Genomic DNA, 15,598 nt, shown 5'->3' on the forward strand with positions numbered 1-15,598 from the left:
CAAATTTAAAGTTCAGAAACTTGACCCGAACCTGTCACAATGTCATGTCAGACTTTGCAAATTAGATCAGAAAGCAAACCTGCAACCCTTGAGTAATTAAGAGGGCATTTACATTGATGTCTTTATGGAAGGGTCAGATAAAAGGGTGAAAATGAATATTTTTAATTATTTTTGGCACAAAAAGAAAACTTGACATTGAAAGTCGACTGAAGGGAAATAATAAAAAAATCATAAAAAAGGTCTGACACCTTTCAGGGTGTTTTATTAATTTATTATCTACACATGTATTATTAAAGGACATACAAATGATTTAAAGGGATAGTTCACCCAAAAATGAAAATTCTCTCATCATTTACTCACCCTCATGCCATCCCAGATGTGTATGACTTTCTTTCTTCTGCTGTACACATATGAATATTTTTATAAGAATATCTCAGCTCTGTAGGTCCATACAATGCAAGTGAATGGTGACCAGACCTTTGTAGCCCCAAAAATCACATTAAGGAAACATAAAAGTAATCCATACGACTCCAGTGGTTAAATCCATGTCTTCAGAAGCAACATAACAGGTGTGGATGAGAAACAGAACAATATTTAAGTCATTTTTTACTCTAAATCTCCACTTTAACTTTCACTTTCAGATGTGAAAGTGACACTAAACAGGCACCACATGTGACTGTCAAATGTAAAAGTGAAAGTGGAGATTTAGAGTAAATAAAAGGACATAAATATTTATCTGTTTCTCACACACACCTATCAAATCGCTTCAGCAGATATGGATTTAACCAGGAGTCATATGGATTACATTTATGCTGCCTTTATGTGATTTTTGGAGCTACAAAGGTCTGATCACCATTCACTTGCATTGTATGGACCTACAGAACTGAGATATTGTTCTAAAAATCCTCATTTGTGTTCTGCAGAAGAAAGAAAGTCAGACACATCTGGGAGAGAATTGTAATTTTTGGATTAACTATCCACTTAAGAAAAAAAAAAAAATACACACTTTTAAAAGTAAGGACTTTTAAATCATCCAATTAAATTACTGCCAAAAATCTGCATTTACAAAAGCATTCAAATCTAAAACATTTAGCTGGTATAAAAATCTTTGTGCCTAGTGTCAAATATAAATGTGTTTTATTGTTCCTACTTTGTTTTCTCTTTAAACAAGAATTTTCACATACATTTTGTTCCCCTGAGCAGTAAACGTTGGTGGAATTGACATCAGAGAGACACAACAATTAATCCATAGCACCAAAGAGCTCTCACCCTCCCCTTAAGCAGTACTACAGAGTCTGAGTAACAGAGAAACTCTCCAGTACTGATCCAGAAACTAAAAGAAATATTCTGTTACAGACAGGCACATTCAGTCCATAGGAAGGACCAGTTTCTTGGTGAGGGTGTACCGAGGTTCAGGCATCTGCTTGTAGCCCTTCAAAATCTTGGAGCTTACTTCACGGTTCACTTTTGTCAGAATGGACAAGATATCTTCATTTCTGAAATAAAAATATGCAGACATGAAAATAATTCTATGGATCCATTGAAAAAAAACAACAAAAAAACAATGTTTACCAGTATTCAAATCTCTTCATATTCAAGACACATGAATTTGAACACACCTGGGACAGAACTTCTCCATCTGCCTACAGAGCTCCTGGATATAGATGGACCCTTCTGTGATGTGGCGGAAGGACTGGTAGTACTCCACTGTGGCCATTCCAATGAGAAAATCAGCTTCTATAGGGATACTCTGAAGTGCTACAGCACGAGCATCCCCCTCATATGTTTCTTCTTCTGTAACGTCCACCTGTCCATCCTCCATCCACACACTTTCCTGGGCCTCTCTACCTTGACAGGCCTGAATGAAGAAAAGCTTGGGCTTGCTCACTAGTGTGTGGCATGCAGCGAAAGGCAGTGTGAGGTCACGGATTGCAACCTCTTTGCCATCTATGCCCAACACTGTGCCTCTCTCTCCATGGGAAAGGACGCAACAGACAAAAGCGTCCATTGCAGAGTGATTCTTCTGTGCAAACTCCTTTATCACATCTCGGATATCTGAGGCTAGCAGATCGTCCCGCAACTCAACCAGAAAATTCATTTTGCGAAACACTCTCGTGAGTTCCTCTAATGAAACAAGAGTTAATTTGGGAGTCTGATTTTATTAGAGATACATATGAGATCAATAAAGTTATGGAGTTGTGTGGAATACCTTTGTCCCTATCCGTGCCTGTCCGGTTGCGCAATGAGGACTTTTCTTTAAAGTTGTAGTTGTTGATGATTAGGCAGTATCCTAAAGGCCGTTGCTTCATGGAATAATACAAATCCTGCTACATGAATGCAAAACAAATTACAGAACAAAATTCAAAAGCTCTCTGCCGTGGCTATACATGCAGAGTTAATACACGAGTAATACAGGAGTAGTGTTTCAAGTAGTCTGTCGCTATAAACTTTCAACTGCAAACCAGTTAAAGGAACAGTCCACCCAATAGTTCATTATGTACTCACCCTCATGTTGTTCCAAAACCCTATGACTTTCTTTCATATGCGGAACATGAAAGGAGACGTTTTCGTGAACATCACAAATACAGTGGCTGGCATGTCCACTCAGGAAAAAAAACCAATGTACATTCTGTGAGCGAACGTCTCTCATGCACAATGATTTTCTTTGAAAGTGACTAGAATTGTGGGTTGTTTCTAACTAAAACCTAACGTACGTCTTCAGAAGACTTGGAATATGACGGAGGATACTTTGGGTCCTTTAAGCTTTAAAATGAGACACTATCCACTGCCATCGTATTGAAAAGACAACCTACGATACTCATTAAAGCATCTCCTTTTGTGTTCTGCATTAAAAAAAGACAGACGAATTTGGGTGAACTATTCCTTTTAAAAAGGTAACAATATTTAATATAAGAATAAATGGAACGAGGTGTCTTTTTTTACCTCTTCTTCCTTGGGCAGAGTATCTGAATCGGTAACAAGACCGTCACTCACAGAAGAGCCTCTTCTCCCTAAAGATGAAAAATTTATAAAAAGATACATAAGGAAAGCACAGTAATGTCAGGGTACTTGGCCTCTTACCCATTTTGGTTTTTGGTCAGTAATGCTTTGAAACTTTGTGTGAGAGTATAACTTATTACCGATCTCGGTCTCTTCATACTGTGTTGAATCCAGAATCTGCAGGAAAGAAACAACAGGTGTGAATTTAGACTATTTATTTTAATGCATTTAAACTATATCAGGGTTCCCACTCTTTTCATGGCACACTTTTCCAGGACATTTTATGTGCCACATGGTTGTAATATTTAAACAAAAACACACGAGAGGTCATTAAATTGTGGTTATTAGAGGGTTGTTTTTCCAAAATTCCATATTTGAGAGTTTAATTAAATTTCATCCTCAAAATGGTGTCTAATCAAATTAATTTAAAACTTTAATCAAATGATAATATAATTATTTTCATTAGTTAAATCTTTAACCAATGCATTATTTTTTTATCTAATGAATTGCTTTTCTACAAAATCCCCACAGCATCATCCGAAACAACACTGAAGGTATTTTTCTCAAATAAAGTGCTGAACAACAGAACATCACAGATGTGAGAAATTTCTTTAATACATTTTTATTATTATTATTTAGTTACATTAAACATGATATTTTTTTCCCATTTCATGTGTCCATTTAAAACTAGCTTTTATTTTGGTGTTTCTGTGTGTTTTTGATGTTAGTTTTGCACCTCCAGGGTAAAAAGTTGTCTACATGACCCAGTGTGATTATTAATCCCGAAAAAGCTATGATTTCATTCAAATAAATACATAGTCTGTATGTGCTGCACGCTTCACAGTGCTGTGCTCACTGTCATCTACTACACACCCAGAGCACTCTTTTGTTTTGTTTTTTTCTCCCAATTTGGAATGCCCAATTCCCAGTGTGTTTTTAAGTCCTCGTGGTGGCGTAGTGATTCACCTCAGTCCGGGTGGTGGAGGATGAATCCCAGTTGCCTCCACGTCTGAGACCATCAACCCATGCATCTTATCACGTGGCTTGTTAAGCGCATTGCCACGGAGACATAGCGCGTGTGGAGGCTTCACGCCATCCACCGCGGCATCCGCGCTCAACTCACCACACGCCCCACCGAGAACTAACCACATTATAGCGACCACGTGGAGGTTACCCCATGTGACTCTACCCACCCTAGCAACCGGGCCAATTTGGTGGCTTAGGAGACCTGGCTGGAGTCACTCAGCACACCCTGGGATTCGAACTAGCGAACTCCAGGGGTGGTAGCCAGCGTATTTTACCACTGAGCTACCCAGGCCCCGGGCACCCAGAGCACTCTTGACGCTCATGATGAGGTGTTTTCATCGTACGAGCAGCCAGCTTCACACATTCATTCTGAAGCATGCAGCACATGCAGATTATATATTTAATTAAAACGCAGCCTTTTGCGGTTTAATAATCACACTTGGACATATTGAGATTTTAATTTTTATATTTAATATAATTGTGCATTCAAAAATTCACTTTTGCCCCCCAATATGTCAAATTCATTGATATTTTCAAAAGTTGCATTAGCTACTAAATTTATGACTGAATTCAGTAATTCCATCCGTGTTTTCCACATTGTGGAAATCATAGGGCCCTACGTGTGACGTGGTGTAAACAGACTCTGATCGTGGAATTATTGAAAACAAATCTACATACTGAGGTGTAAAGGCCACATCATCACCATGCTACCACCTCTGGAGTAAATTCATTCTCAATAAAAAAAAAAAAATCTGCGGTCTGACCGTCGTCTTTATCTAAAGTTTACAACTCAAATGTTTTTGTTAACACTACAGCAGTGTTGGAACGAAAAATCAGTACTTATACATGTTACAAAAACCTCGTCAGCAACACAATCAAACTTTTATTATACTAATATATTTTCCAGGACAAATAATTATGTTCCAGGACATTTAGGTATTTTTCTCATTTTCCATGACTGGAAAACTGCATTGCAAAATTCCAGGTTTTCCAGGATGTGTGGGAACACTGTATACTATATATACACAATTTTAAATGCATTTTTTCATTATGAGAATTAAAAAAAAAAAAAAAAAAAAAAACTCTCCTAACAGTCTCTCAAAACATTCTTTTCAAAGTTAATAAATGAAGAAAGTTAAATTAAGTAAAAGCAGTCACTGCAACATGAACTTGATAATGCTGTAGAACATGTAGCGAACTGATAGTGCTGTAGGTTACAGGTGTTACAGACAAGCACAATGTCGAAGATCCTAAGATTACCTAGAAACCCACTGATGCCTCACTGTGTGTCCAAATGTTTACTGGGATACTATACAAGTACTTTTTTATCTCATCACTACATTATACATTCAGTTGGATCCAAATGTCTGAGACCTCAAGTGAAAAAGTTTCTATTTTGCATTATTCTAATTTAATGCTTGTCTCCATTACATGTACAACATTAATCAGCCACAACATTAAAACCACCTGCTTAATACTGTGTAGGTCCCCCTCGTGCCACCAAAACAGCACCAACCTGCATGTCAGAATAGCATTCAGAGATGATATTCTTCTCAGCACAACTGTACAGAGTGGTTATCTGAGTTACCGTAGACTTTGTCAGATGGGCTGGTTTGAGTATTTCTGTAACTGCTGATCTCCTGGGATTTTCACGCACAACAGTCTCTAGAATTTACTCCGAATGGGGAAAAAAAACAAAAAACATCCAGTGAGTGGCAGTTCTGTGGACAGAAATGTCTTGTTGATGAGAGAGGTCAACAGAGAATGGCCAGACTGGTTCGAACTGACAAAGTCTACGGTAACTCAGATAACCACTCTGTACAATTGTGGTGAGAAGAAAATCATATCAGAATGCTATTATGAGATGCGGGTTGGTGCTGTTTTGGCGGCACGAGGGGGACCTATACAATATTAGACATGTGGTTTTAATGTTGTGGCTGATCAGTTTACTGTATTATCACCAAAACAGTTTGAGTGAAAAGTTAAATTAAAAGAATTGAGAATTTCTTAGTATGTGGCATGTCCTCCCTTTGCTTAAATGACAGCATGCACTCAATCTGGCATGGACTCTACAAGTTTGAGAAAAACTTGCTGATACATGTTATCCCAGTATGATTTAAGTATGTTCCTGTGAGCATCTTGTGCGCTTCAATGTGCTTCAAACTTTTGTACAAAGTTAACATGGCCAATGTCACAAATTTGCTAATTTTATTAATGTCCTTAAATTAGTGCAAAATCTTAAATCATTCTTCATTCTATATCTTTATCAATGTTTCCAGGTTTAAATTACATTCTGAATCCCAGATTTCAATGAGAACTCTTTTGGACCCCACTGTACCTGCGGATCGTTGCATACTTACGTTAGGAACGGAGACTCTGGAGAACTCATGATTAGTTACTTCCTGTAGAGGATGTCTACCTCCTACTGGACAAAAAAGGTAAAAAAGCTGTTGTATATGTTTTGATAAATGAGACATTTGATTTGCTGTTTTATTTGTTATATCTGTCACCTTGATCCAGGTCTCGATGCATATTCTTGAACTCCTCTATCTTATAGGCAAGCTGTTTATCACATTTTAACAGAATATTTTGCAGTTCATCCAGGTTTTCTTCCCCAAGCTTCTGCTGCTTTTCCATCTCAATCATAATGTCCAGAAATGACTGTATGATTCAAATAAAATAAGAAGACTTAGCATAACAGGTCAAAGTGCAAACCATAATTATGTGTAACTAGCAGTCAAACAATGGAATTAAAAAAAACAACCATTAAACCTTTAAATGTTTAACCTATAAATAATAAAACTGTTCCTATGTACTTCTGTGATAATGGATAGTTACTGCAGTCAAAATGACAATTACATACACGACGTGTATTTCACCTTTCACATGAATTTATTATTAGCATGCAATTCACACTTCTATTATAAGGTCATATATATATATAAAAAAAACTCACAGTAGAAGCTCCACATTTTGTTTTTGGAAGTTCCAAAAGGAACTTTACTGTATGAAGGTTTTCTTCTGTCAAGTCTTCAGACAATCTAAATAGCATCTTTCTGTAATAAGAACAAAAACAAGGCACAGACAATGTGAGATCAAAGAAAACTTTACTTTCTCTAAAAACGATTTTATAGAGATTACGATAGCCCTGCTAATCTACTTCTGTAAATATAGTAGATTCATTTAGATCTAGCTTAAAGCAATAGTTCACCCCAAAATGAAAATTCACTCATCATTTACTCACCCTCATGCCATCCCAGATGTGTATGACTTTCTTTCTTCTGCAAAACACAAACAAAGATTTTTAGAAGAATATTTCAGCTCTGTAGGTCCATACAATGCAAGTCAATGGTGACCAAAACTTTAAAGCTCCAAAAAAGCACTTAAATGCAGCATAAAAGTAATGCATATGACTCCAGTGGTTTAATCAATATTTTCTGAAGTGATTCAATAATTTTTGGGTGAGAGCAAACAAAAATGTAACTCAATTTTCATTATAAATCTTGACATCTGCAGTCTCCTTGGCGATCATGATTTCAAGCTCGATTATGCTTAGTAGCACCATCTAGTGCATGCGTCAAGCACTAGAAAGTGTTATCAATGATTGTGGCAAGAGACTGCAATGGCAAGATGTACAGCGTTAAATGTGTGTATGTTCTCACCCAAAATCGATTGGATCGCTTCAGAAGACATGGATTAAACCACTGGAGAAGTATGGATTACGTTTATGCTGCCTTTATGTGCTTTTTGGAGCTTTAAAGTTTTGGTCACCATTCACTTGCATTGTATGGACCAACAGAGCTGAAATATTCTTCTAAAAATCTTCATTTGTGTTCTGCTGAAGAAAGAAAGTCAGACACATCTGGGATGGCATGAGGTTGAGTAAATGATGAGAGAATATTCATTTTTGGGGTGAACTATCCCTTTAAACAGCCAGTGTGCTTGTCTCTGTTAGGCTACATAATGATAAAAAACATTAAGAACAGGCCCAAAATTAATAGTGGATTCTTCATTATCATGACTCTGGTGTTACATGCTCTAACATCTGCTAAGAAATCTACACCAACAGTCTACATAGTTAAGACTTCTCTTCATACCTGTAGGCTGAGACACCTTTACTAAAGGGGTCACGTTGCAGCAGATCTCTCTCCACCTCCTCTTTGGATGTGTTCAGGATGGCAAGCAAGTCAATCCGTCTAATAGTCAACAGAAGCTCGGGCACGAGTAGCCCATCATCAAGCATTGTTTGCTCTTCCAGGCGTATGAAGAGGTCTTTGGCATCTCTCACGGTCTCCATTCGCTTCTTAGGAACTAGGTCCATGCATAGAAACTTCAGCTGAGCCACTTCATCACTTGTCAGGTCCTCGTCAATCTCATGAAACTTCAGAGGATCCATGTTGAGCTGCACAGTGAGTGAGCACATGAAAAATGTAACACTGTCATAGGGCCATTTTTGACCCGAGACAGGTAAAGAATACATTATAATAAATACTGCATAGATTTTGGTACTGGAACCAAACGTTGAGATGTTGTCAAGACCTTAAAAATAATAATAATTTTTTTTTCATTTTTTTTTTTTAAATCTTGAAAAATTATGTTACTCCATTAATATTCTGTATATATCATACACTTTGGGACCACAATAGAGCAGATTTTCATTAAGGGGGGTATTTAACGTCGTAGTACACTAATCAAGAATTTATGCATTTTGAATGGTTTTCAATACAGGTCAAAAATGACCCGAAGGACAAAAGGAGGGAGCAGTTTCTTAACAACAGGAGGGTTAAAATATCAAAGACTGAATGTACAACAGAAATTCAACAAAAGAGGGCTAAACCCTTTGAAAGAATATTTGAAATTAATTCTGTATGCTTAAACTGATCAAAAGTGTGTCTTAATGTACAGTATGTCTGTATGTTTGAGTGTATGTACAGTTGAAGTCAGAAGTTTACATACACCTTAGCCAAATACATTTAAACTCAACTTCCTGATATTTAATCGTAGAAAACATTCCCTGTCTTAAGTCAGTTAGGATCACTACTTTATTTTAAGAATGTGAAATGTCAGAATAATAGTAGAGAGAATGATTTATTTCAGCTTTTATTTCTTTCATCACATTCCCAGTGGGTCAGAAGTTTACATACACTTTGTTAGTATTTGGCAGCATTGCCTTTAAATTGTTTAACTTGGGTCAAATGTTTTGGGTATCCTTCCACAAGCTTCTCACAATAAGTTGCTGGAATTTTGGCCCATTCCTCCAGACAGAACTGGTGTAACTGAGTCAGGTTTGTAGGCCTTTCAATCAGGCTTTGTGATGGCCACTCCAATACCTTGACCTAGTTGTCCTTAAGCCATTTTGCCACAACTTTGGAGGTGTGCTTGGGGTCATTGTCCATTTGGAAGAACCATTTGCAACCAAGCTTTAACTTCCTGGCAGATGTCTTGAGATGTTGCTTCAATATATCCACATCATTTTCCTTCCTCATGATGCCATCTATTTTGTGGAGTGCACCAGTCCCTCCTGCAGCAAAACACCCCCACAACATGATGCTGCCACCCCCATGCTTCACAGTTGGGATGGTGTACTTCAGCTTGCAAGCCTCGCCCTTTATCCTACAAATATAACAATGGACATTATGGCCAAACAGTTAAATTTTTGTTTCATTAGAACAGAGGACATTTCTCCAGAAAGTAAGATCTTTGTCCCCATGTGCACTTGCAAACTGTAGTCTGGCTTTTTTATGGCAGTTTTGGAGCAGTGGCTTCTTCTTTGCTGAGCAGCCTTTCAGGTTATGTCAATATAGGACTTGTTTTACTGTGGATATAGATACCTGTCTACCTGTTTCCTCCAGCATCTTCACAAGGTCCTTTGCTGTTGTTCTGGGATTGATTTGCACTTTTTGCACTAAACTACGTTCATCTCTAGGAGACAGAATGCGTCTCCTTCCTGAGCGGTATGATGGCTGTGTGGTCCCATGGTGTTTATACTTGCGTACTATTGTTTGTACAGATGAACGTGGTACCTTCAAGAATTTGGAAATTGCTTCCAAGGATGAACCAGACTTGTGGAGGTCCACAATTTTTTTCTGAGGTCTTTTGTTCAATTCAGTACACCTCTGATCAGAAGCTAATTGGCTAATTACCTAAAGGCTTGACATCATTTTCTGGAATTTTCCAAGCTGCTTAAAGGCACAGTTAACTTCTGACACACTGGAATTGTGATATAGTCAATTAAAAGTGAAACAATCTGTCTGTAAAGAATTGTTGGAAAAATTACTCATGTCATACACAGAGGAGATGTCCTAAACGAATTGCCAAAACTGTAGTTTGCTAATATGAAATCTGTGGAGTGGTTAAAAAATGAGTTTTAATGTCTTCAACCTAAGTGTATGTAAACTTCTGACCTCAACTGTATGCATACATGTATAGAAGCAATACAGTGAAGGTGAGAAGTAAACGGAGTCAATAAGACTGAGGAAATAAAATAAGACAAATGGGAAAACTGCACAAATTGTCTTCAAATGCAACCCAAATAGCACACTATTTCAGAGTTTCTTCTCAAGAGACACGAATTGGTGATTGACAAACATGCCCATGACATGCCCATTTTTCCCAACATCGAGATTTTTTAAATTTAGATATAGTTATGAGGTAAAGCGTATTATATTATATGTGCTGTAACTGAACAAATAGTCCTACGGTGTTCTTTGTTTTTTTTTTTAAGTACAAATATTCAATGTAGATCTCAATTAAAATGAGGTCAAAGTGCATGTAGCAAGAGTTTAACAAATTATTTTTTTTAAATAATTTTAGATTAAATATAGCATGCCATTGGATTTTAAAAAAAATTCATGCCAAGTACTGAAATTAATGTGTTCCGTTTAATCAAGTACTCTACACAGTTTAACTTCGATGACACAGAACACTCCTCCGTTTTAACGACACACAGTAAGACAGACAAACTACAACAATCAACTAAAACGCTCAAAACTCATCTTACCTTAATATTCGAAACGCTCAAATGAGATGAAAAGAACGTAAACACACGTAGAACCAAAATCGAGTGAGATAATTGACCGACATTTCAGTTTCAGCTTCAACCAGGAAGTTACATAAGAATTTGCGTAAAGCTGGTTTTACCACTATGGGAGCAAGGTGCCTCAAATCGTTCCTGGCAGGAACCAGCTAAATTGGATTAGGGTGAGGGTGGGGGCGGGGTTAGGGCATCTGCTGCATGCCAGGAACAAACAGAGGCACCTTTTTCTGGGCTTTTTTTTTTTTTTACGGATTGTGGAGATTACCTTTCAGTCATGGAATTATAAGGAAATGCGCTATTGTGCGATTATATACTCTACAATTTGACAAAAATGTTGATTAAAATAAATGATTTATATATACATGTGTGTGTGTGTGTGTGTGTGTGTGTGTGTGTGTGTGTGTGTGTGTGAAAAAAAGAATTTCACTGTATATGTGCAAATGTATAATGTGTGATAAATAAATATAATTATAAAAATTATAATTATATATATATATATATATATATAAAACAGTGTGAATTCTGTTTCAGCTATGTTCTAATTCTTTCTTAAAAATTATTAAAAATGAAAATAACTATTTTTTAATTATCTAGGAAAATATGTGTACAATAGTTATTTACCACGGGCGATGAACTATCAGTTCTACCTTCTACCTCTACCTTCACATAAGAAGCTGGTTACAAACTTATCCAGATGAACCACATACTTTTGCATTATATACAAAAACAGAATACAAAGTCATTAGTACAAATGCAGCATTGGAAGAAAACCTTTATTTATTCTTTCTGTAACATAAAACACCTTAGGTAACGATTTATTATCCAGTATTTCTGGAATGTTAGAGTTCTGGAAATCTTTACAGGGTTTTCCCAGGGAACTTTGAGAGGCAAAGGGTGCAAAGGAGAAGACATCTTGAGGTTTCCTCAACAGCAGAAACTGCAGGAAGTCAGGAAAAAAAAAAAAGAAAAGAAAAGAAGCCACTCCTGTGGGATGAAGACATGGAGCTTTACTCAAAGTTTCTTGACAGAAAGGTGGCAGTGTCTGTACAAAAGCATAAAGCTAAAATGTTATATTTCATTGATTTGAGGACCTGTTTTCATGAATAAGAGAATCAGTATACACGTGCAATAATATATTGTTTTTGAGATCAGGATATTAACTCTTCTGAGTGATAACATTTTAGCTTTATGCTTTTGTACAGACACTGCCATCTTTCTGTCAAGAAACTTTGAGTAAAGCTCCATGTCTTCATCCCACAGGAGTGGCTTCTTTTCAAACACAGGAATCTGGCCTTTCTCCACTGAAAAAACTAAAAACCCAATACTTACAATATATCTTACTGCAAATATTCTGTAAAGACTAATGCTGAGTTTTCTGATCACATAGGTATTTTCTGATCATAAAGTCTTCAAACCTCCATCGAGCATGAGCGGCAAATGCAGTATCTTCATCATTGCAGGTGCGCCCAATTGCAATCTGCTTGCTAGATGCCTAAATGTAAAAACATTTTAGGAGAAATTAATGTTCAGACTTCTAAATATGTTGATTACCCTTCCCGTAAATGCTTGTAATAAGAAAATGAAACATCGTCAAGTAGTCAAAAACTTTAAAGGGGTCATGACATATTATAGTAATATATAATAATTTTAAACCCTGTCTCTGGCCCTCTGTCTGAAAAGCTTGGTTTAAAGCTCTCTGGCCCTTTAAGACTTCAATGTAAATGCCCACTGTTCTGATTGGCTAACATCGTGCCCCTCCAATATTGTCTTATTTGAAACTCAGTCGGAAGAAAATGAACAACAAGCACCACAACATTATAAATTAAATTTCAGGGTTTACACATAATGTTCACCCAATACATTGCATCTGAATACTTTAAGCACAGTGGCACCTTAACTATTAAACAGTCATGACATTTGAAATATTCGTGAATGAAACTGTTTACTTCCAGATTTGCTTCGGGTCCAATAGTTTTTAACTGCCCCATCTTTATTAATGCTCATTCAATAACAGTTCCTTTGCAGAGCTTGAATCACGTATTGACAGATTCACAAGCAAACCACACTGAAATGTTATGAATACACAAATGTAATACAATCCATGGTGATGTTGGGTGTTTCAACCGGCTTCAACAGGCCAAAGCAGAGATGCTGGTCTTCACATATTCTGTGTTTGTTTACACACAGGACTGCATGTGTTTCTCCCAGTCTGTGGCAGCAGCAGTATGAGACGTGTTTTTAATAGTTGCGCTTGTACCGCTCTTAAAACACAGTGCACATCGCTGGAAATGCATCAAAACGAACAAAGATGTCCATCTAGTGCATGTTTACAAAAGACTAACAATTAAATATAGCACAGATGGGTGCAAAAACGGTCCTGGATGCCTTCAAAACAGCAAGAAACTGCGCAGCTGAATGAAGAATGGAGGTCTCCTTTTTAGAGTTATAACTTGACATTGCGTCTTTTAAAAGGGGCGCAAGATGCATGATAATGGGCAAAGACATTCATCTAGTGCATGTTTATGTAGAAAAACATTCAAATCCAGATAGGCACATGAAGGTATCCTGTGTAAGTCCCCTTTGGTGTAGATGAATCTCCCATGACAGGCCCTCTCTCCTCTTCACCTGTGTAACTGAGCACCGGTGGGCGGGGCCAAGGGTGCAATGACGAAAAATGAAGAGACAGTCATATGCAGATGTATTAGGTACTTGTTACATCACAAGTTCCACAAAATCGAAACATCCCGTTACTGGAGCCTGGTTTAAATAAATGCTGTTTATCTATTAAGGGGGAAGTTTTCAGTTCTGAAATTTACAGTATGTTTTTAATAGTACAGTGACCTCTTATACAGTATGTCAAAAGATCAAGGAAAATTTGATTCCTCATGTCATGACCCCTTTAAGTTTGTAAACTATGGTGGGATAAAATTCAACAGCTATCATCCATAGACAGTTTTAGTAAAAGGTGATGTCCTTACAACTAATATGAATGATATGATTACATTTTAATGAATTATTTAAAATAATTTATATTGATTAAAAACTGCTAAAAAAAAAGTCAAGATTTCAACATAAACTGGCATCATATTTCTCACTCTGGTGAAAATGCAGCGCTGAGCGCTCACTTGGATAATGTTTTTGATGGGAGGGGGCCTGTGAAAATTATTTTGGTCAGTGGGGGGCCTTGCAGACCACCATTCTAGCTGAAGAAAATAAAGGTATCCTACCCATCAGACAGGAAGTAGCAATGCCAAGTTGCTGGGAAGTCCTTTGAAGAGGAGACAGTCCTTTCAATTCCAAAGATATCGACCAATTCTTTCCCAATCATCTGCTTCTTCCAACCAAGAGTTCTCTAAAGCAAACAAGTGCATTATAGATAAAATAACATCAATCTCATGCAACATTGATAGTTAGCACACCATACATATTTACATCTGCTAATCACACTGATATGATCTATACATTGACATCCAAGGGATTTTCTGAAATATAAGCATAAGCAAAAATCTCCCTGCCTAAAGACTTACATAGGTTGAATTTGATATCACACTATCTTCATTAAATGACAGGAATGTCATGTTTTCTGGAACAATCTTTTGTCGTGCCAGTATGTGCAGGATCATGAAGATGGAAGCCTCAGACACCAAGCCTTTTAGAGAGCTCAATGGTAATGCCTGGGTTCGAGTCTTCACTCCCTTCAAAATTAGTTTCAAGACTTTTAATTATTAGAAGAGCAGATTGTTTTTTGTTTTTTTTAAGCAGCATGCAAAATGCACTGGCATGTATGGCCCCAAAACATACACACACAATGACTTTTTCAAATGTGTATTTCATTTAATACAATTATTTAAATAATGATAATAATTATATATATATATATATATATATATATATATATATATATATTTTAGCTTTTTCACAAAATGCATTAGTGAGTATGTAGCATAATGCTCACCTCTTTCTCTGAAATTATCCTGTTTACCACTAGCTGTTCATCTTGTCTAACCCGATGTACCTTTCAGTCCAGTGTGTGGCTGTCCAGCTAGAACATTTACAACACTTAAGATCAAGGTGGCTTTAAATTTGAGTGTAGACTGGCATATTGTGTAACTTTAAATAATAGGTTAACAAGTATTGACTCAAATGAAAATTAGAGGAAACCTGTTGTACAATTTCATAAATGTTGTTTTATGACAAGAAGAAAGATACCTTTACATATTCACGATGATTCTCTTCCAATATCTCAAGCCTTCCGGATACACTGTATAGGCTGTTGTCAATACATGGATCAAGCATAGGTTTTAACAATCTTAAAGGTATAGTTCACCCAAAATGAAAATTATCTCATGATTTACTCACCCTCATGCCATCCCAGATGTGTATGACTTTCTTTCATCTGTTGAACACAAACAAAGATTTTTAGAAGAATATTTCAGCTCTGTAGGTCCATACAATGCAAGTGAATGGGTGCCAAAATTTTGATACTCCAAAGATCTCGTAAAGGCATCATAAAAGTAATCCATATGAAGGTTAAAT

General features: G+C 36.8%; 2 protein-coding genes across 7 annotated transcripts; both read right to left on the reverse strand.

Annotated features, from left to right (window-relative positions):
• Positions 1 to 1,120: 1,120 nt before the first annotated feature.
• LOC127449275 (caspase-8-like) lies at positions 1,121 to 11,161 on the reverse strand. Of its 4 annotated transcripts, none has more exons than XM_051712601.1 (10): positions 11,027 to 11,161; positions 8,124 to 8,428; positions 6,983 to 7,082; positions 6,537 to 6,687; positions 6,387 to 6,448; positions 3,141 to 3,177; positions 2,944 to 3,011; positions 2,210 to 2,324; positions 1,620 to 2,124; positions 1,121 to 1,496 (listed from the first exon to the last, which is right to left on the reverse strand). In XM_051712601.1, the coding sequence occupies exons 2-10, from the start codon at positions 8,420 to 8,422 to the stop codon at positions 1,367 to 1,369; spliced, it is 1,467 nt and encodes a 488-aa protein (XP_051568561.1). In that variant the 5' UTR covers positions 8,423 to 8,428; positions 11,027 to 11,161; the 3' UTR covers positions 1,121 to 1,366. The 4 variants fall into 4 exon arrangements, with proteins under 4 accessions (XP_051568561.1, XP_051568559.1, XP_051568560.1 ...); XM_051712599.1 differs by having other exon boundaries at positions 2,210 to 2,327; XM_051712600.1 differs by having other exon boundaries at positions 6,387 to 6,451.
• A 663-nt stretch (positions 11,162 to 11,824) lies between these two features.
• On the reverse strand, positions 11,825 to 15,453 carry LOC127449475 (ciliogenesis-associated TTC17-interacting protein-like). 3 transcript variants are annotated; one of them, XM_051712917.1, is made up of 6 exons: positions 15,272 to 15,453; positions 15,018 to 15,104; positions 14,590 to 14,757; positions 14,290 to 14,414; positions 12,478 to 12,554; positions 11,825 to 12,372 (listed from the first exon to the last, which is right to left on the reverse strand). In XM_051712917.1, the coding sequence occupies exons 3-6, from the start codon at positions 14,683 to 14,685 to the stop codon at positions 12,131 to 12,133; spliced, it is 540 nt and encodes a 179-aa protein (XP_051568877.1). In that variant the 5' UTR covers positions 14,686 to 14,757; positions 15,018 to 15,104; positions 15,272 to 15,453; the 3' UTR covers positions 11,825 to 12,130. The 3 variants fall into 3 exon arrangements, with proteins under 3 accessions (XP_051568877.1, XP_051568879.1, XP_051568878.1); XM_051712919.1 differs by lacking the exons at positions 14,590 to 14,757; positions 15,018 to 15,104; XM_051712918.1 differs by lacking the exons at positions 15,018 to 15,104; positions 15,272 to 15,453 and having other exon boundaries at positions 14,590 to 15,004.
• Positions 15,454 to 15,598: the final 145 nt, after the last annotated feature.

This window comes from Myxocyprinus asiaticus, chromosome 12, assembly GCF_019703515.2.
Source record: "Myxocyprinus asiaticus isolate MX2 ecotype Aquarium Trade chromosome 12, UBuf_Myxa_2, whole genome shotgun sequence".
Taxonomy (NCBI): Eukaryota; Metazoa; Chordata; class Actinopteri; order Cypriniformes; family Catostomidae; genus Myxocyprinus; species Myxocyprinus asiaticus.